The sequence below is a fragment of the Tachypleus tridentatus genome, chromosome 2, assembly GCF_004210375.1.
Source record: "Tachypleus tridentatus isolate NWPU-2018 chromosome 2, ASM421037v1, whole genome shotgun sequence".
Lineage (NCBI taxonomy): Eukaryota > Metazoa > Arthropoda > Merostomata > Xiphosura > Limulidae > Tachypleus > Tachypleus tridentatus.
The window spans coordinates 41366189-41388598 of record NC_134826.1 but is presented as its reverse complement, the minus strand read 5'-3'; the positions used below and the strand labels follow the sequence as shown (position 1 = coordinate 41388598).

At 30.3% G+C, this 22410-nt stretch overlaps 2 protein-coding genes across 15 annotated transcripts in view; one reads left to right on the top strand and one right to left on the bottom strand.

Moving 5' to 3' along the window:
- The window catches only part of LOC143241834 (UDP-N-acetylhexosamine pyrophosphorylase-like), a 41480-nt gene extending 29579 nt beyond the window's left edge, over positions 1-11901 (top strand). For both annotated transcript variants that reach the window (XM_076485117.1, XM_076485108.1), the window contains exons 5-11: positions 53-225; positions 934-1127; positions 1859-1993; positions 3214-3399; positions 7038-7112; positions 7727-7793; positions 8838-11901. In XM_076485117.1, the coding sequence (XP_076341232.1) occupies positions 53-225; positions 934-1127; positions 1859-1993; positions 3214-3399; positions 7038-7112; positions 7727-7793; positions 8838-8948 (941 nt within the window). In that variant the 3' untranslated portion in view covers positions 8949-11901. The remainder of the gene's footprint in view (positions 1-52; positions 226-933; positions 1128-1858; positions 1994-3213; positions 3400-7037; positions 7113-7726; positions 7794-8837) is intronic.
- Positions 11902-16209: 4308 nt separating this feature from the next.
- LOC143241776 (uncharacterized) overlaps positions 16210-22410 on the bottom strand; it is a 31028-nt gene continuing 24827 nt past the window's right edge. For all 13 annotated transcript variants that reach the window (XM_076485011.1, XM_076485057.1, XM_076485033.1 and 10 more), the window contains one exon: positions 16210-19725. In XM_076485011.1, coding sequence (XP_076341126.1) covers positions 19210-19725 — 516 coding nt within the window. In that variant the 3' untranslated portion in view covers positions 16210-19209. The remainder of the gene's footprint in view (positions 19726-22410) is intronic.

Genomic DNA, 22410 nt, shown 5'->3' with positions numbered 1-22410 from the left:
CTAAAGTTTGGGTATTTTTTCTTATAGTACTTTGTTTTTATCGCTTCTTCAGATGGAAATGGGGGTCTGTATCGAGCGCTCAGGAAAAGAGGAATAATCAGTGACATGGAAAGACGAGGGATCAAATACGTTCACGTATATTGTGTAGACAATATTTTGGTTAAAATGGCCGATCCAATTTTTATTGGATATTGTATCAGCAAAGGTGCAAACTGTGCTGCAAAGGTTGGTATATACTAAAATAAGAAAACTAATGGGACATTGTCAAGAACAAATGTTTAAACTTAACATGAAAGAAAATGGATCTGAATGATTTGCTATAGTTGATTTTACCGTTAACAAATAGAAAAAAAAAGTTTCGTTCGGAGAAAACGTCTTTGGCAAACTGTTATATACATGACGAGATGCTGCTACGGTAAAGCTTTATTTGAATGCCAACAGAGGTCGTTACGATATTAGTATTTCGCAAACATATTTTAAAATGATTCATTCATGAAATAAACATTTAATTTTGTAAACAACATTTTTTTCTTAAAAAGGCTGGTTCGTGTATCAGTCGTGTGATTTAAAAAAATTACATACACAAAAAATAAATATTTTATAACTTTAAAAATGAGGTTTAGTTCTCTAAAATGTGGCTTTGCAATAAGAAAACGCAAATATATCAAATATTACATCTGTAGACATCATATAAGTATTTCATGTGTATATTTTAAAACATTCGTTCATTCAACGTGGGGAATCGAACACTGGAGTATAGTGTTGTAAGTCCGTAAACTTACCGCGAACCATTTTTAATATGGACCATTCATCAGAAGCAAGCCAGTTCATAACTTTAAAGAATACGAGTATTTCGCGCTTAAGAATTTATTTATGTACCAATAGATATCCGCTTTGACATATACGGACTTTTTTTTTTTTTTTTACAATCAGGTAGTTGAGAAATCGTATCCTATGGAGCCAGTGGGCGTGGTATGTAAGGTTGCTGGAAAGTACCAAGTTGTGGAATATAGCGAAATAACTTCTCGAACGGCACAGAAATGTAACCCTGATGGTAGCTTAATGTTTAACGCTGCTAACATTTGTAACCATTTTTTCACGCTGGGCTTTTTACGTGATGTAACCAAGTAAGATTGCTTTTATTTGTTTTTTAGCATTTTTAAACTCCAAGTTGGAGATTGCCCTTCTAAGTAACAAAATTATTCGATTACGAAAAACCAATTCCCATGACTATTTCTCTGGTAAAAATAAGATATTTTATGATAAAATCAAGAACAATTCTATTACTCCAGAAACTCACATATCTATTATTAATAAAACCAAATAAACAAATCTTAACTAATTTATGTTACATAGCAAACTGCGAAAGAATCTTTGTGAATAAAGATTGAATGGCAAAACTAGCAAGTGAATATTGGTCACCAAAACAACAATCCCTATTTTATCGAACCCCATACCTATAAATTGTCTAAATTATTCATTCCTATTACAAATTCGTTCACCTTCTACAACTTTACAGTTAAAGATTCCTTTTCTTTGCTCGAAAAATTTCTAAAATTAATAATGCTGGTCAATATTCACTTGCTAGTTTCAATATTGAATCTTTATTCACAAACATTACATCGAAAGAATCTTTTGGGTTTGCAATAAAACATTTTGCGCGTAACGCTTAGTTTTTATTAATTGTTATTCATATGTATGCTATCCAAATTGAAACTTCTGTGTTGCTTTTTGCTTCTGCTACATAAAGTTTTCATTAACTATTTATTATTTTTGATTTGCTGCTTTTTAATCTTTAAACCTCTTATGAAGAAACGATTGGTAGCTTGAATGATGTGATATTATTTTTAAATTTCAGTTGCAACAGCTTGAAGTATCATATAGCTAAGAAGAAAATCCCGTATACGAATGAAAACGGTCAAAAAATTAAACCTGAGAAACCCAATGGGATCAAGCTAGAGAAGTTTGTGTTTGATGTCTTTGAATTTACTGAGTATGTATTATTTAATTATCTGTAACTTATTTACTTTCACGAAAATAAAATTTTGAGTGTTTTTTTCCTTTTTACTTAAACCTGGCATCATTTGGTGATTATGGTGCTCGACTCCTCATTTGTGGGTAGCAGGTTCGAATTCCCTCAAGCGAAGGTGTGCGTCCTTTCAGCTATGGGATTGTTATAGTGTTATGGCAATTTCACTACTTGTTGGTAAAAGATTAGCTCAATAATTGAAACTGCTAAACCAGGGATGGTCGGAGCAAATGCCTTTCAAGTAGCTTTGTGCAAAATTTAAGCAAAGTAAACAATTTTTAACTTTAATTTTATTTCTTTCCTTTTCACCAAATGGGTAAAGATTGAAATATAATATTATACAAGTCTAAAATATTCTTTGATTCACCACACCTTCTGCTGTGATTTGTACTTTCACTTCCTCAAGGCTCATCAGCACGATTTGGACCAGGAAACCAAAAGAGAATAATTAAACCTCTTATACTTATGAGGTTTTTTTTTAATTCCTTTTTTACTTACTCTTTTGTAAGATAAGAACGTTTTTTGAGATTAGGGTAATCCATTGAGAGTAAACACAGTTATTTTTAGGCTATTTGAATAGGTTTACCACCAAGTTGGCCTCTTTGTGGATTTGATTTTAGCCAGGACCTGCTTTTTTAAATATGAACCTAAACATTTGTATTGTTATCATGTTTCAGGAGGATATTTAATGTTAAATTTCTTGAATATAAGAGTTATGAGGTTTTTAGGCTCTCAGATATGGTGAATAAGGTGTGGTTTGAACTAAAACTGCTATTACATACTTCCTATTTTTAAAAACCCTTAAGAACGAGATAAAGAATATGATCTTAGACATATAACAGACCTAAAACTAATGTCTATGACGAGTATAATTAATTATATTCATCATTCGTTAAATCGGAAAAGGCGTTCACACCATAAGAATTATTTTTATAACAACCAGCTTATACATATCTTATTGCTACTATATCTGTGTTTATTGTATCACAACCGGTTGGATGAATCTCGGATTGAGAGGAATGCACGATCAGCCATAAATATGTCATTTAGAAAACGTGTTTTGATTATTGTTCTAAATAATGTCTGATAATAATATGAAAAAAAATCTGAGGATGAGTTTATTTCATTCATTAAATTTTAGATTATTGGCACGTTATTACAAGAAACTCTTATGTTATTTTCAGTAAATTTGCAGTGTGGGAAGTATTAAGAAAAGATGAATTTTCACCATTAAAAAATGCTGACGGAGCTGAGAAAGATACGCCCACAAGTGCTCGCGAAGATTTATTTAACCTACATCTGAGATATTTATTGAATGCAGGCGGAATGATTGCCGATGTTAAAGAGAATCCAGTTTCTTTGATACCCAAGTAAGCCATGATTTTGTCTCCCTAACATGTATATGTATCGCTCAGTTACGTTCTTTCTCAAACAGACTATCAGCTACAAACCTTTTGTATTGAAATAATGATGTCACCAGAAATGTTTCAATGGAAAATCTAACAAAAACGCCAGAAAATTTTCCTTTTAATATATATTAAAAATATAATCTCATTATGATAATATTAATTTAGTTTATTACGATGATAATGATATAGCCTATCAAAAACTGAAGATACTTGCATATCATTTTTCTTAAGTGTATATAAGACGTAGTAGCGTGAGGAAATTTTTTGTTACTTTAGTTAATAATGAAACTTTTTTTTATTTGAGGGACGATTTTTTTGCACAGTTAAAAACAGCTGGTTGAATGAAAAAAAATATTCAGGGCGAGATAATTTGTGTCTGTTATTTTATACATTGAACATCAGGATTACATTGTAGGTTCTATTTTTTCTGTATATATGTAAATTAAACATTTTTATTGTGCTTTGGTTAGGAGATGGTTTGACATTATGTTATGAGTTTGTGGATTATTATCAGGAGCCTTATTAAAATGGTCTGAACAATATAAAATACTAATTAGATAATTATAAATAATAAGGTAATTGAAGGAATATGGGTCATTCCATGTCAAACCATCCAGATTTTGGAAAAATATCCAGGTGACCCCCTCAGAATGCCTTGAAAAAATTCACATGTGCTCATCTACCTATATAATGAAAAACTGCCAAAGATTATTCATTTTCGGGTAAATTTGGCTGCTTAAAGCTGCAGGAGTAATGGTGGTAGAAGGCTGACATTTGCTACACTGACTGAATTAATCTCACAGAAAGCAAAAATGGTCTCAAACCAAGTTTATCTCTCTTAGGATTTGCATAGTGAGGCAGTAAAATCACATGAAAACCTAAAATCGTAAAAATACATTGGTTTAATTAATAAGCCATAGCTTTAAGACTTAATATGATACAATGCTGAATTTTGTTTTCAAATTTCCTATAACATATCAGTTGATAAATCAGCAATTGTTGTAATTAAAAGTCTGTTAGATCTCCTGTAAAAAAATCTAGCTGCATGCAACTTTTTATGAGTTAACTAAAAATAGCCCTACTTCAGGCCACAGTTTGACCACGTCAGCCTTTTCAGATGTTTACCATATATTCTTATATCTCTGAATATGATACACAAAAAAAAATCAGGATGGTGTTCAACCTACTTTTAGGTTATAATTTTTTAAAGTATTCTCTGACCATACGTTTTTTATTTAAGACAAAATTCAGTTCAGATGAGTTACTCTGTACAAATATATCCATACAATTTTGAAGCATACCTGTGAGAATTTTATGAATCCCACTGAAATATTCTGACCAGCCTTTCACAATGTTAAATAATGAAGTTGTAAGAAACAAGAAAGAATTAATTCATTTCTGAACAAGTTTATTGGCATAACTAGTTAGATCACATGGCAATGCAAATATATTGTGTATGCATTACAGTTATGCAGATATGGCTGAGTTTAAGATTCATAATATGATAAATACAAAGGTAAATCAGACACAAAAAGCACAGTGCTACAACAGGGGGATAACTGAGAAAGATTATAGTCACATCAAACTGCAATAATTGTGACAATAAAATGTTTCAGAAACTGCTTTGGTGATAAATTAGCCTTAACAACATCAAATAAACATTACTTTGTTCAGACAGCTTGAATAAATTTCTGAAATTCAAGATTGATTATGTTGAGATCACTTTGACTTAGAACATAGTGGCAAGCACTACTGCCTTGCATGGTAGGTGCACTTATCAGACAAAGAATATGTTGGAAAGGAATCCAACTTTCATCTTTATGTGACCTTGTAGACCATGAGAACAGTTCGTTTCTTGATTTCTTCACAAATGACACGAACACATCAGAATGTCCATCTGATCTATCTTTTATGTTTCCCACATACCATTCATGATCGTGTATACACACCACATATTTCCCTGGCTGATAATTGTCATTGCTATCATTAGACCCTATTTGAGCTGCTGCAGCATCACTTTCACTGTTACTACCAACAGTTACAACTGTGTACACATCATCATCTGATAGCCTTCTCATATACAATTTGTTGGTAGAATAAAGCTGTGATGTGACCTAATACCTGACACAGTTTTGTATTTTTCATAGCACTCAAGTAGATCAAACTTTACACAATTCTGCAGGACTGATTCCTGATTGACAAGAAAGAACTGAATGCCCTGAATGTGGTCCTTTTCCCAATGGTACATATCAGACACTTAAAATTTGATAATTTATTATTTCACATAACCTTGAACTTTTTTGAAGATCATATTCAGAGATGTAAGAATATATTGTAAAGGCTGATTAGAATATTTCAATGGGATTCATAAATTATTTCAAAATTGTATGGATATATTTGCACACAGTAACACACCTGAATTGAAGGTCTATTTTTCAAGTGAACAACGTATGGTCAGAGGATACTTTAAAAAATTATAACCTAAAAGTAGGTTGAACACCATCCTGATTTTTTTTTGTGTATCATATTCAGAGATATAAGAATATATGGTAAACATCTGAAAAGGCTGACGTGGTCAAACTGTGGCCTGAAGTAGGGCTATTTTTAGTTAACTCATAAAAAGTTGCATGCAGCTAGATTTTTTTACAGGAGATCTAACAGACTTTTAATTACAACAATTGCTGATTTATCAACTGATATGTTATAGGAAATTTGAAAACAAAATTCAGCTTTGTATCATATTAAGTCTTAAAGCTATGGCTTATTCATAAACGAATGTTTTTTATGATTTTAGGTTTTCAAGTGATTTTACAGCCTCACTATGAAAATTCTATGAGAGATAAACTTGGTTTGAGACCATATTTGAATTCTGTGAGATTAATTCAGCCAGTGTAGCAAATTTCAGCCTTCTACCACCATTATTCTTGCAGCTTTAAGCAGCAAAAGTTGCTCGAAAATGAATTTGCCAGAAATGAAAAAATTAAATGTTACAGGGCTGTAAATCAGAAACTATTAGAGATATTGATTTAATCTTTGGCAATTTTTCATTATATGGGTAGATGAGCACATGCGAATTTTTTCAAGGCATTTTGTGGGGGTTACCTGCAGCCCCCTAGATGATTTGACATGGAATGACCCATATTTGATTGAGTTTATTTGTTCATTGCTGTGATTTTTATGTTTTTGAATTGAAATATTAAAGATGAAAGAAAATACTGTAATAGTTGAGAGTATTAGCAATTATTGTGAAGATAGGCCTATCAGTGAAAGTTTAATTGAGCTAACCTTTAGTAGCTTGTTATTACTAAATGGAGTGGACTTTACATTTTTTTTTCCCTAAATAATCATAAAACATCAATCAAACACGAAAACCATTATAACAATGGTTATATGATTTTAGGTGGTTATTAAAGTTTCTGTTTGTAAAATGATGTGAGGATGACAAATTTGTTTTTACTTTGCTTTTGTTAACCATTGGTGTTATAAGGTAATTAGTACTATCTTAAATAATATTTTATGTCACAAAGTTTGAGTACTTATTATTGTCTTTCAGTAGTATTTATAAAAGATTGAGGAATACAGACTTGTTTTTATTGCAGTGCATCATCAGTTTGTCAGAATGGTACTGCCGATGGTCATGGACACCACAATGGTGAACATATAAGTGATGAAAGGTAAAATGTACTTAACTTGATGAAAGGTAAAATGTACTTAACTTGCATGTTTTTATATTTAACATTACATAAATTTCCAGTGCAAATTTGTGACTTTATTTAGATTAGTTGTCTGTATATACAAATATATATGAAATTAAAACTCTAGGATTATAGGGTTTTTATCTCATTTCCATCAAGACTTCTTGAACCTATGTGTTTTTCTAACATCATGTGTGTGTATTTTTTTAGCCTTTGATTAAACTTCATTGGTTCTTATAATATTGAATTATTGATGCTAAAGTCAATTTAGTTAGAAACTTTTAAAATCTTTAAATTTAAATGATTGTAAAGAGGACAATTTTTAAAAACATTTAATTTTTATATTATGCATAATGTTAAATTACAACTGTTATAAAAACCTAATTGTATCTACTACTAGTGGATTAGAAAGATGCAGTTGTAAGGCCAGTCTGATACATTTACATAAAAAATATCTTTAAGAGTACATGCTATTTTTTATTATAGATGTAAATTGTATTTAGTATATATGATTGTACTTTTTTATTTAATGTACATGTGGAAGGTTGGAGGTTAAGAATGTTTAAATGAATTTTAATAAATTGATTTTACAGTTTAAAGTCTTGCATGGGAAAAACAGTGGTATGTGAAATTTCTCCACTGATAACATATGATGGAGAGGCAAGTATTGTGTAATAATGTTTATTTACATTTTCCACAAATGATTTTTATCAAACAATCTATTACTATATTATTAACAGACTATATATTTTTACTTAATCCTAGCTTCAAATGTAAATATTTTTTATCAATATTCATCTGAAATACATCAATTTGGCATCACGATTTTTATCCTACCAGAAGACAACGTTTAGAAGAGGTTACTTAGTTTCTTATTATTCAATTTTAAAGCATTTGTATATTTTGAATATTGTACATTTTTGTGTTATTATTATTCAGAATATTGTTTTAAATAATGTATTGCATTTTTCAAACTATTGTTGAGTTTCTCTTATAATAAGTTTAATCATATTTGTCTCAAATATTAAAAAATAAAAAATAAACCACCAAAAAATCTTTAATTGTTAGAAGTAGTATGTAACACCAATACTAATTAATATAAACGTTTGCTTTCATATGTTAAATTAACTTCCAGAATTGCAATCAGTATTTACATCTGAGTTTGATACTCTTCCAAGTTTATTGCACTCTTAAATATAGTCTTCTGTTTGGTAATTTAAGGATAAAACTAAACTACAAAGAGTAGCACTCCAAAATATTCTCTACACATGTAAGGAAATCTTAAAATATAGTAGTTGTTTCAGTTATTAAACTGATGCTTAAAAAATATTCAGAAATGTCAAATGTAACTCCTAGTCATTTATTTACATAGACACTTATTAATTTCAATATAGTACAAACAATTTAAATAATAATAATTCACATAGGCATTAGAAAAACCTTTGTTTGAAAAAAATATGCTGAAAATATGTCCTATTTTGTAAACAAATAATAATTTTTATATAGTATTGTTTGAGGCATCACAATAGGTTGCTATTGTTTGTGTAAAATATTTTTAGCTAATTATTCACTTTTTTGTTGTTTTTCATGAAGGCTATTTTTGCTTACTAATTTTGGTAACCCAAGTCAGAACTTAATACTTGAAAAAGATAAACATTGTAATTGTATAGCCCTAAACATGACTTCAAACCTTTTATTATTTAGGGTCTTGAAGAATTTGTGAAAGGCAAGGTTTTTGTCCCTCCTGTGATTCTGAACTTCCAACAAGGGCACAACATCCACCAGTGTGGTGCTAATAATATTAGAAGTGACTAATTAGAGATCTTAAAATGCTTCAGTGCATTTTATTCCTAAAGTGCCTTCCTTCTAAGGATCATTAGGCTGTAAGGTATCTTAAATTAGTAGTCATTCTCACAAACTATGTTTATATGTGATTTGGGTATAAACTTTAGAATATCAGAAATTTTTTACTTGAGGAAGTGGTGTTTGAACTTATAAAAATGATATGATCACTCTTTTCTTAGTCTAGTTTTTAATTTATAAATGCCCAAAGTAAGGTATTTGTTTTAAGCAATTTTATCAATTAAAGTAAAGTAGGACTTTTTAATTCAAGTTTCCAAATACAAGTTAATTCAAAATAAATATTAATAATAAACAGTTTGGTGTTAAAATGATTAAATAATTTGATGTTAATAATAAAACCCATAAGCCTAAATCTGATTTGTAATGACTTGAGTGAAATTGATATAAAGTTTACCAGCTTAATCTAGTTTACAAGAAAGCAGTTTTTATTCAAGCAACTGACAATGTAAGTAGTGCTTTGGCTGCTGCTGTTTGTCTGTTATATATATCAGCTGACCCTGATTATCCTGTATTCAGATAAAGGCATCATTAATACTGTATATATCAAACATCAAATGGTTGACATTTTTAAGTTATTCTTTACTTGTGCTCATAAATTCTTATACTTATTGATGTAAACTTCTCCCACACAGGAATAAAAAAAATAGTTTATTGGTTTACTTTTTTTTTAAAATAATGAGTTAAATAAACAGTTATGTTAATAAAAATATAAACACAATTTTGACTTAAGTGAAATTGATAGTAATTACAATTTACACCTAGGTAGTTATTGTCCAAGCTACGGATGATATAGTGTCATGACCACGACTTTGTCTGTTGTGTCCTACCCTGATATTAAGCACTGTGCAAAAGGCCTCACAGGATATAGCATATATAATGTGATTAATGTGTTAATATATTCTTATTTTCTTTACTTTCACTCATACGTTTGTGCAATTAACAAACATAGAATACTTGCAATCCATGTTGCCATGTTCGAAAACCTGTTTATAATTTATGAAGAGTTATGTGTGTTGACCAAGCTCCTTTATTACTCCGAACTACATCTATAGAAATAGAAACTCCAAGGGTTGTGTATTGGGGGGAGGGTTAAGTACATGAACAGAATTTCTTTCAGGAATCCACCTGTGGTATCTGAGCATGTCCACCAAGTATGGTCCCTCTACCATGTGAGTAGAGTATTACAAACACATTTTCAAACATGACACTCATGGAATTCCAAGGGGGACAGGATTACCAAATCCAATACCAGATTTAGATTAAGTAACCTTTAAGACCTGCTCCTAGGTTATTATCACACCAGGGTGACTTTCCAGGAAAATTTTAGTCCCCCTTGTTTAGAGGCTACATCACATAGATAAGGATACCTCTGACTTGCTAACCAAGTTTGGTCTTATTGGCACCAAAACTGGGAAATGGTTTGTGGACAAATAAACAAACTTACACAACATGAAAATGAATTTAAAAGAATTCTAATGACTGCAGTTATTACTGTTCTTAGTACATTTGAAATGTATATAAAATTGTACAAAGATATGAAAGTTACACCATTTATGTCATCATTATATACATGCATATTTTTGATTGGTACTGTCTTTATAAATGTATGTAGTCTTTATATATTTTTCTTGAAATTTATTTTCACTATATTATAACTGAAGCTATCTGAGTGCTAATGAACACCCAGTAAAAACTGCTTAAATTTTAAGTTTAAAGAATATCATTTGAAAAATGGACACACATTGATATTTTAAAATTTACATTTTCAAAATGAATCAGACAAGAAAATCAGATTTTGTGTGGTTTTTATGTTAACATTTATTCCATTTTGAATTTTTAATTCTGTATATATTAGGAAAAATTCAAACGAAATAATTTCTTACATTATTAATATGATTTCCACAAGTCTGTAAAAAATTATATACATCTTTTATTGAGAAATATGTAAATTAAAGAAATTTTAAACTAACAATTTTGGTGATATATATATAGTTATTCAATGTACAGTTAGTTGTTCTTTACTGAATAGAAAAATATACAGCTTGAATCAAGCAAATTTCATATATATTTTGAAAGATTAATTATTTTGCTAGCATTTTAAAAATGTATTTTAATAATTGTAAGTTGTAAGTAATTCACTGAAGTAATTATTAAAATAATTTGTTTTTTTTTGTCTTTTTATTGTTCATTTTCTATAAAATTTATTTGATTAGGTCTTCTAGTGATAGAAGAATATCTAACTGCTGTACTTCTATGTTTTTCTAACCAATATCATAATTACTTTATATAAAGTTTGCCAACTACAGGAGCAAAGAGAATTAAAGAAGTGATGGAGGTATTAACTTTCCCAAACCAAGCAATGTACTGTATGCTCCTGTTCTACATACTTGAGTAAAAATTCTGTAATTTGGATAAAGCACATTTTGCTTAATGTATATATATTTCTTACAATTTTATAGATGATAATTTTAATCTAGGTAATAACCATCATATCTCTTAAATTTGAAGTCAATTGTTTTCATGTTAAAAGTATCAAATATCCTTTTTAATAATTTGAAATTGCTGAAACAGTAAAAGTGATATAAGACAGTCATTTTTCTATTTTAAAGATTTGCTGGTTGATTTTAAAGTTAAAAAAAAGCCTTTACTCTCTAGAAAGTAATAATTATAACGTTTTATTTTTACCATATGGAGTAAAGTTGGTTCTTTTTTAATTATTGCTGAAATGTCCAAATCCATCCAGTTTGCATGACCAATTCTCATTGATTCTAGATTATCTGTGTAGCAAAATGCTTTCAGAAATCTTATGTTTTAGTTATTTAACTATTCTGTGGGAATGGATGTTTTAATTTAGGTTTGTTTTAGCCTTACTGTAATATGAAAATAAAACATTTTGAGAACTGCATACAGTTAACATGTACAATAAATTTGAAACTCAGAACTTTTTCCACATATATTTAATTCTTAAGTGCAGTATCAGCAATATCTCTGCATAAAAATAAAACACTGTGCACTTCAGTTAGTGCAAAACAGGTTGACAAAAGGGCAGAAAAAAGGAATGTACATCAGATCTGGCTGTTTTTTTTTGTACTTCCAACCTCAGGTATGTGATAAATTATTTAGCTAGGTGGTGCAATTTAAAATTCATTCATTACTGCTAGAAATACCTGTAAGCTATTACGAGGGCTGTTCAAAAAATATGAGAACTGACGTCATAAAACAAAATGTACTTTATTTAGAAGTTACAGGCCTGGGACCCCTTCAAAGTACTCTCATCCCCAACGGTGTTTCCACTTGTTGAAACAGTCCTGGTACGCTTCTTTTGTAATGTCCTCCAGCTCCTTCGTCGCATTTGCCTTAATCTCGGGAATCGTCTCAAATCTTCTTCCTTTCAAGGGTCTTTTGAGTTTGGGGAACAAGAAAATATCTCAAGGAGCAAGGTCAGGTGAGTAGGGGGGTGGGGAAGAACAGTGATCGAGTGTTTGGCCAAAAACTCACGAGTTCTGAGGCACAAATTTCGCAGCAATGTGGTGCATCTTCAATTTTTCGGTCAAAATCTCGTAACAATATCCAACTGATATCCCACAGTCTTCAGCAAGCTCCCTGACAGTCAGACGTCGATTTGCCCGCACCAGGGTGTTGATTTTGTTGACGTGTGGGTCGTCAGTTGACGTGGAAGGACGTCCAGGACGCTCACCATCTTCAATGGACTGTCGACCATCCTTAAAACGTTCATGCCACTTGAAACATGCCGTACGCTTCATAGCAACATCGCCGTAAGCCGTGTTAAGCATAGCAAAAGTTTCAGTTGCAGATTTTCCAAGTTTAACACAAAATTTCACAGCAAGTCGTTGCTCCTTCAGGTCATTCATTCTGAAATCCGCCAAACGAAAAAATCGCACTTTACTTAAAACCGCATAGCTAATACACAAATGAAGATATCTGCAATTGGGAAATGGCATCGTAATCAGCTGATCTGTGCGAACCTAGCGACATCAAGCGGATTCCCCTGGAACCAACTGGAGCAGCGCAATTCAAACAGTCCGTGTATTTTTTTAACAGACCTCGTATACTTAACTTGTTCTTCCTTAAGTTTTTATTGTAAAGAAAACTCCATATTTATAATGGTTTTATGTTAGAAACCTAGGCCGAACCTAGGAACCTAATCTTACAAAAAACACCATTAGCTTTATTCTGGAAATTCTGACATTGGTACACACAGTGTCTTTAAAAACTGTTATAGACATTTAGTATACTTTTTATCATTTTCAATTGGCATATCAAATCTATTGCTAAATGATGCATCACAAGCACCAGCTGCTTTGGACAGTGTTCACTAATCCTACACACTGAGATGGATCTTATAATCCATAATCCCAAATTGGGGAAGAAGGGCTAAGAGGAAAGATAATTTGTTGGAAAAGTTATTTAATTATGTAATTGATACTAAGTGCAAAAAGTGTTAAATTTTCAAAGTGTTTAGTTTTCATAATCCTTTATGGAACTCTACTACATATTAAACACTATTGAGGTTATAGTGTGGTCAAAGGCTGTATACCACAGTGCTTTGATAGCCCACACCTCTTCTATAGTCCAAGTGTTATTAGAACATTGCCATCTGGCTTTAATAATACCAAATATGATTAATGAAATGATCAAAAACTCATAGCTCACAATTAAAATATAAAGAGAAAAAAAATCTTAATGTTATACCATTCTGATGAGGAAAGTAACCTGATATATTTGAGTACTTTTCATATTTTATTATGCATTCATTTAAATGACTATTTAATAGTAAATGTTCTAAAAAGTTTGTATGTTATTATACATATCGCTGTAACATCGTGATAACTGAATACTACCGGAAGAGATGTCATATTCAGACACTTCAGACTGTTTGCAGTGAAGACATGAAGACAAAGAACAAGTTTATGAAATAGGTATACATATCAGTATATTTATCAATTGCAGAATATACTATAAAACCTATTAATGCAAGCAAGAGATCCAATGGATAAATTGTTGATACAAGTGAAGTTCTTGAAATGATATAAAGTTAATTATTATTATGTATAGAACAGCTTTCAGAATTAGAAAAACTAGATGTTTTTAGGGCATATTAAATCCTGATCTTTGTGAAGAGAGTGGCTAGGGTTAAAACTTCTTGAAACATTTTCATGTTCACATTTGGCTAGTTTTTTTACACTTCTTATTAGTATTAAATACCAATGGTAATAAAATACAAAGAAGAAAGACTAGGGATGGAATTTTCAGAGCTGCACAAATTATTGGTTAAAATGTATACTACATGTAATTTCCCACCAGAGAGTGCTGAGCATTATTTTATTTAAGTTTGTGTTGACTTACTTTTTGGGATGCAAAAGTCAACCTCTGCAATCACATGAACTTCATTACATTGATAATTATACAGGGTGGCCTGTAAGTCCCTACCCATCCATATGTTATTATGTTATATTCAATTATGGATGTATTATAAATTTGGTTTTTTTCAGAGAAATCCCATTTACACATGAAGAGCGTATTGTGACAAGTACGTGGGTACATGAGCACAAGAATATTGGTGACAGCACACAGATACACTGGATACATAAGATATATGAACAGGTAGGGACTTACAAGCCACTCTGTACATAAAATGTGACAAACATTTTTAGAGAGAGGTTTGCTATTCTACAAATCTACAATATTTATATAGAAAAATGGATTGCACAAAATTGGCTCAGTCATATGTTAAAATAACCTCCAGAAAGACTGCTGTGAAAATTGTATTTTCTTGATCTGTTGGTTCATACGTTCTATGAGGTTAAAATTGGATTATCATGTTGCTTTTTTATAAATAGTTTTCATTGATGTGACAAATTGCCTAGAAAGTAAATAACATCAAAAATCCATGGATATAGCAAATAATGGGAAGAAACAAGCATTGCTTATTATAGAAAAGGAAGAAATTTCAGCAAACAGTATATCATTAAAATAACATTGTAAGCTATGCTTTTAAATATTTAGATGTATTTTTGGCTGCAGAGTGTTTCAGAACTGTTGTAATGTCTTGAACATTCAAGTTAGTGATTGACAGAACATACATATACTTATAAGCACCTTAAGATTGTTGCACAGTACCTTTAATTGGCCAATATGTTTTTTTTCAGGATACTGAAAGATGTATATATTAATTGACATCACAGCAAATTAATCCTGGCAATGAAAATGCAAAACAATCATGAACCTGAGAAAGAATTAAAAGTAGAAGTACATGAAAGCTAGGTTATCTTGCAACTCAGAGAAATTGGTCCTACATACTGACATATATGTAGTACTTCACTTACTACATTTTCAAGAAATAGTCTTTGCAGATATTATCAAAATTACCTGGTCTTCAGTTTTAAATACATGAAAAGTTATAAAGCCAACTACCAATACCAATCAAAACCTATGCGACCAAATCTAATAGCCAAATTACACGTTAAACATGTTACAATTATTAAAACAAAAATTAATAATGAAATTCACCGTTTATTCCTAAAATGAAAATTACTGCCCTTTTAAAAAGTCTTGATATTTTGTTAAAAGAGGCTTGTCAAATAATAATTGTTTTATTGAAGTGCCATAAAAGTTATTTTCAAAGGCACCACCACCATTCCTTTTTCTTTATGAAGAAAAGATAAATGTGGAAAATATACACAACTTTCTATTTAACAAAATATGATGTTAGATTATGAAAAAAAATAGTATTATGGTTTGTAATGCCAAAGCATTTTTGTTAATCTTGCCCAATACTCTAATTTTTTTTTATTTTACTTTGCATGCTAATTTGTCTTTATTAATAGCATTGATATTACCATTCATCTTATAATTGCTTGAACTGGATCCCTTTTTATATATGTCTCAGGTAATCAGTATTCAGAATGTAAGCATTTAATCTTGAGTACAGGTAGCCTTCTATTAACATTTAGTGAAGTTTAATTAAAAACCTGCATTAGTTAAAAATTTTTAATGCAATTTCATTAAGCAATGTCACTGTGAGAAGAAAATATGTGGAAATGTTTCATAAAATCCCAGATTTGAAGACATCACAATTACAAACCCTAAATATTATATTCATGTCAATTATGAACCATAATAATTAAATAAGACATACTTCAAGACATTTTCAAAAAAGTACTGAAAGAAACCAACACACCATTCCAAGGAATATGTATAATTTTGCATTTATTGAAGCTTTAAGATACAGTCTCAAAAACTTTGGCCAGGAAAAAGAAAATCCTCAGTACAGATAGACAAATAGATACGTAAACATACAAGTTTTAGAACCTGATTTCCATAAAAACTACCAGCCCCTTCTCATAAAATTGTTAGTTGATAAGTTATATACCTAATGTAGTAAATATTGATTTTTTTTTTTTTTAAATTAAGGTTCCCCCTTTTTCTATTTATTCTTCTTTATAATTATAACATCACTTTCATGAACAATACACATTGGAAAACTTATCAAAGCATAAAATGAAACAATGGTTCTTGGCATGACAAAAGAAACATTAAGATTTCAATTTTACACAGTTAAATAAAAGATTAAAAGAGAATTTCTAGAGATAATTTCCTTGTCTAAAATGGTTTTATCAACCCACCCCCAAAAAAATGCTTTAACATAAGTTTTTTAACTACTAATATAGTTGAAACATCTTTGATGATGCTCACAAGTCATGAGTATTTATCAGAGTTGTTGAAAAAACAATATATTTTGTCTATTTAGGGTTGTTAATTATAATCATAATACATGGAAACATAATCAGAGAAAACATAGTCACAACTAAATTATTATATTGCAAAAAATATATTAATATTTGATCTGAAAATACTACACAAAAATGGTATTTGTTTCAAGCAGAAATTATTATAAAGTATTTTCAACTTACTGAAATTTATCTTTAATTATTCAGACATGAGTAAATTATCAATTTTTTGCACATGATTTAGGTCTAACCAATCTGCCTCTAAAATCTGGTTAGTACAATTAAGACAGTGGTGTCAAACAGCAAAACAAAGTTTACACATAATTGTTATAAAAATTCACAAGTGCAGTACTTTTTAAAATTTATTTTGCTATTCCACAATAACAAAAAACAAACTTTAGTAACTTAAATAATTTAAAAGGTACAAGTAAATTAAATATATTAATTATTTTGTTACAACCTAATGCCTATTTTAATATTTCATTATAGCTTGTATAGTGAAACAGGTATAAGAAAATTATTAATTGACAGAATTATATACCTACCATCTTTTGAGCATCAACTTCCTCTCCAAGGCACTTTTCAATTAAAATTAATTTACTATGTAATCACCAACCTCAATTAAGCAAGAACCTAAGTTAAAAAAATAATGTACTAGAACACGGACCTTTTGATTCATTGTATACTGTTAAGAAATTATTAATGGTTTCATAGTCTTAATGACCACATGTATAATAGACAACATTTTACAATAAACAAAAAAGTAAAACAATGGGGAAGTTCCAATCAATACTACCTCAATAAATGTTATTCCTTACCTATTATTTTACAACTTGAACTAGAGCTCAACACAGGTACAAGGCTTGGGCTCTAAGGTTCATATGCTAGGAGTAAAACCTGATATCCTGGGTAGTAAGTATACACTGAAATAATTTACTCATTTAGGAAAAACAACAACATATCCATTGTCTAAATCAAATGCTGAAACAATACCAATAATGAAAAAAAAAAAAAAATTGGCTATATCAATTGCGATAAAATTCACCCTAGCATTCCTGCATGGTACAAGCCTAGACACAGCTGAATCTCTGTCTGACAATCTTGATGTTTTATCATATAATAAACACACACACATACACACCTATTTAAATTCACCTAATAACAAAAGAAAATTCACATAAATATGCTAAATACTGGCTCAATGTATTAATAGCATAAGGAAAAAACACAATAGATTATTTTTAATATAACTCACCATATTAAATCCTGTCTTGTTTCTGTTACGAGAACCTTTTTTGGTTCTGTTACGAGATGATGCAATACAGTTATATTAGGACAGTTATACGTGTACAAATTTTCCTGCCATAAAGCAGAGTGTAAAACTACATTAGCATAAGTACAGGTAAATAATGTAATAATCTTTGATTTTGGTGGATGTACAGAATAATTAAATCTAGATAAAATTATAAAAGTCTTGCCCTAAAAGCATCTCCAGTTGATAAGTGCTTAAAATAACATTATAAATATCACTTGCCTTTCATTAAAATATAGTTTCATCCATACACACTTTAAAGGAACTGTTTATTTTCATAATAAAAATTATTTAAGAACAAGCAATTTAGTCTTTAATTTGACATATAACAGCTTAACACAAAACACAGTAAATACCAGACGTAGAAAATAACTGTAATAATATAAACTAAAAAAATGCATATGCCAAAAGAAACTTAAGATAACAGCTTTATAAATACATAAGAAACTTTAATTCTAACATGCAAACAAACCTTAGTGGAAAACTAAAGTTAAACATTTACAGTTATACCAAAGTATCCTACATATTATCACAGCACTAAGATTCTTAGGACTAACCTTAATTATAAGAGTTAATGTCAATATCAAACATATATTTGTGTTCATTTACTGATGGACAATATCAGAGAAGCTAGCTGCAGAAACGTTAATAAACAACTACACAAAATAAGTGTATCACAACTCTGACATAGCACCACATTTCATACAAGTTTTAATTCTCTTCTGTTTAATGTGAAATACTAATAACTTCTTAACTTACACAACATTTTCACTAAATGTAAAACAAATTTTGACCTTGTACAACTTCTGTCTAAAAAGTTTCATGTTCAACATGACAAATCTTTCAGATCATTCTTTCTGAACTGAGCATACATTTTTCATACACACATGGACACTGAAGCATTATGTTTAAATTATTTCTTCAAAATATTTTTCAATTTTCCTCAGTTAACAAACAAAAAAGCAGTTGTACAAAAGGAGTTCCTTGTTCACTCCTGCAAGGCAAATATTGACAGAATAATTATAAGAACTACTACTGTATTTAAGTGATAAGACAAGGCAGACTGCATTTAGAGAACAAAGAATACCAATAGCTCTATTTTTTTTTATAACCTTAAGACTAAAATTGCCATTCTATACCTGAAAGTTTCTTACAACTCCGATGTTTCAACTTGACCACACTGCTTTTCTTCTATCTTATTTTTAGGAAGTGACATTTCCTCTTCAGTCGTCTGTATCACTTCTGACTTTATTTCTTCATCCTTGCCTTCCACCTTCTGTACTTTTTGCTGTATACTTTCTTCAAGTGTAGATTCTTTTTTTGAAGATGTTTCAGCAGCCTTTCCCTCACCCCCATCATCAGGCTGTTGAATAATCATGGATAAAACCTTTTCAGCCTTTGAGGAAAGCTGTTCAACCTTCTCATTTCCAGCTATTTCACCCTCTCTTGATGAGGTAGACTTCTTTTCTGTGCCACCAGTTTTTTCTACAGCCTCAGTCTGTTTATCAGTTGATTCCTGACAAGTTTCTACTGAAGTTTTTTGTTCTACAATTACAGAAGGGTCTGATGTGGTACTTAGTTGAGTATCTGTAACTATAAAGCTTCCTAAATCAGGACTTGAACCTTCATTACTGGATTTTGGTTCCTGAAGTTCCTTTTTTGGTTCCTAATATAGATTTTTTTTTAGAATTAATTAAACATACAAAAATTAATAAAAAAACAATTTTTTCCTAACACTTTCATATAGTACAAAGTAATAACACTAACTGTAATTTTCAAAGTATCCAAAACACATTTGTAAAGATATACATCGAGGAAAAGATACAGAAAACATTTTTAATTGTGTCCCACCGAGCAGCCTTATAAAGATATCTAAAATTTGAGACAGTCATAACAACGTAGTAAAACTTACAACATTTACACTAATACAAAACTGGTGAGATGGAAGATCAGGAACTAGAATCTGAGATGTAAAGAAAGTCTGTTACACATCCTTGCATTCAGCCACCCACTCTGTGAATGGCAGTGTATGGGTGATTGAATGCAGGAATGGGTAAAAGGTTTTCCAACCATCCCAACTGTTATTTTCTGATCTTTTACCATTCTGACAATTTTTGGATAATGGTTTTTGAAACTAGTTTATGCACTTCTTCTGAGTCAAAGTACTAACTTTCTGTTGAACTATGACTTCAAGGTGGAAGGCACCATTTCACCAATTTATTCATTTCTATTCTATAGGAAGTCATAATATAATCTATAAATGTTACTTATTAAAGTAATACAGGTCATGACCAAGATATTGCACATCATATACTTCCATATAATGTACATAATGACTTACTGATCAGATGCTGTAATTAGTACACTATGTAACTAACCTATGTATGAAAAGGTGCAGGTTTGTTGTAGGCACTCTATAGTTTATAAGTTAAAGCTTAACAAGAAGGAAACTGATGTCTTTGTGGCCCCCTTTTTTAGATATTAAAGAAGATTAGCTGAACTTGAGAAGCACTTTGTACTTAATTAGTGAAGGGCTTATAGTCTCTATTTTTTGGCTGGGATTTACCAAGGTCTGGTGTATAAACTATCAGATGCAATGTTTAAGCCAACATTTTAATCAGACCCATCCTCTACGTAGGGATTGATACATTGCTCCCTGATAAACATACAAATTATTTTTCATGATGTTGCAAAACATGTTGAATCTGATAACATTAACATCAGAAGATGGTTGCACCATCTATTGATTTATATGCAAATTGGGCAATATTAAACAATCTCTCTCATTGTATATATTTTGGGCTGTAGTTAAACCTATCATGGATCACTTAAGGCTCTAGGTTTGAAAGATACATTTGCAATTGTGTGTGCAGCCTGGAAGTACGCACACTGTACAGAAAGGAAGAAGAGAAGGAGAAATATATGTTTCTTCAGTCAGTTTTCTAGACAAAGAAAAAATCTCTAGAAGCAGTTTTGTACTTAATTAATAAAGGGCTTCCTGCTATGTTTTGTTGATGTCCTAGTGTGAGTGCTACTGTGTTCAAAATATATAGGCTGCTAATTTCAACCAGACTTCCAAAAGTAGGAAAGACTAATACACTCCCCAACATGGACTTGTTACTTAACCTTATAACATTAATACTGGTAGAAATACTACTATAATAGTATGATATTGCTAGTATTTGTTAAACTGATACAATGTCACAGTAATATAACAGTTAGGCAGCAAAACTGATTAATTCACATCATCCAGTATTTGTGAGTATACATTATATTGATCAGAGCAACACAATACAATTTATTAATTAAAATTATAATGAAATAAATTAATGCCACAAATATAAACAAGTAGTATAAATTAGTATTTCTACTTATTACTATCTAACTAACTGAAATACTTCCATTACAATTACTCATTATTACTTTTTGATTAATTCAAAGTTGTTCAGCTCAATGGATTAGTGCCACAATTCACGGAAATGATCAACTAAAGAAAATTAGTGTTCCTGACTATTTCAGCCATCCAAGTTTTATGTAACAATGACACGCTAATTGAACATAATCCATAATGAGCCAGATTTTGAATCAAAAAGCAAATTTCACTAGTCACTCAGTTCTAACTGACATAATGACATTTATAGCTGACAGACTGATATATTATTACTGGTATTTGTTACAGTGATTCATTATAAAAATATGTTGTCATTCTGATAAACTAATATTTATAGAACTATTATATTCAAACAGTGACTTTAAGTACCACACAACAGAGAAATGAAACTGATACATAAATGCAGAACATATTACTATTGTTTCTTAACCTGTTGACTGCCAAGTATTTCAGCTGCTACAATACAACTCTAATGCTTCTTCATTTTGTAACTTTTTTGTGACGCCATTTTGGATCGAAAGTGTAACAATTTGTAAGTAGGTCAAATGCATGTATGTTGCTGACAACTAGCGTTGAAGTTAGGTATTACTGAGAACGAATTAACTCGTCCGTGGCACTGTGTTACCCATCGGCTTGGATGAGTTATCTCGTCTACGGCAATGAACAGGTTAAAGCCAACTAAACAAAACATTTCTTTTTAAAAAAATAAACGAAATAGGATTATAACAAAATAAAATGTAAACTATTATAATTAGGTGAAAATACAATGTTTTTATAGAAGTACATAAAGATGGAAATTATTAGAAAAAGGAAGAAACATTTTTCTTGTGATTAGATACAATCACAGACTTGTTATAAAAAAAATAATAAAAGAAATGTAATAATAATAATAGAATTGGAAACTGTTATAGAAAGAGCAATCAATACCATAACAGCAAGTAATAACATTTAGCTGTTGGA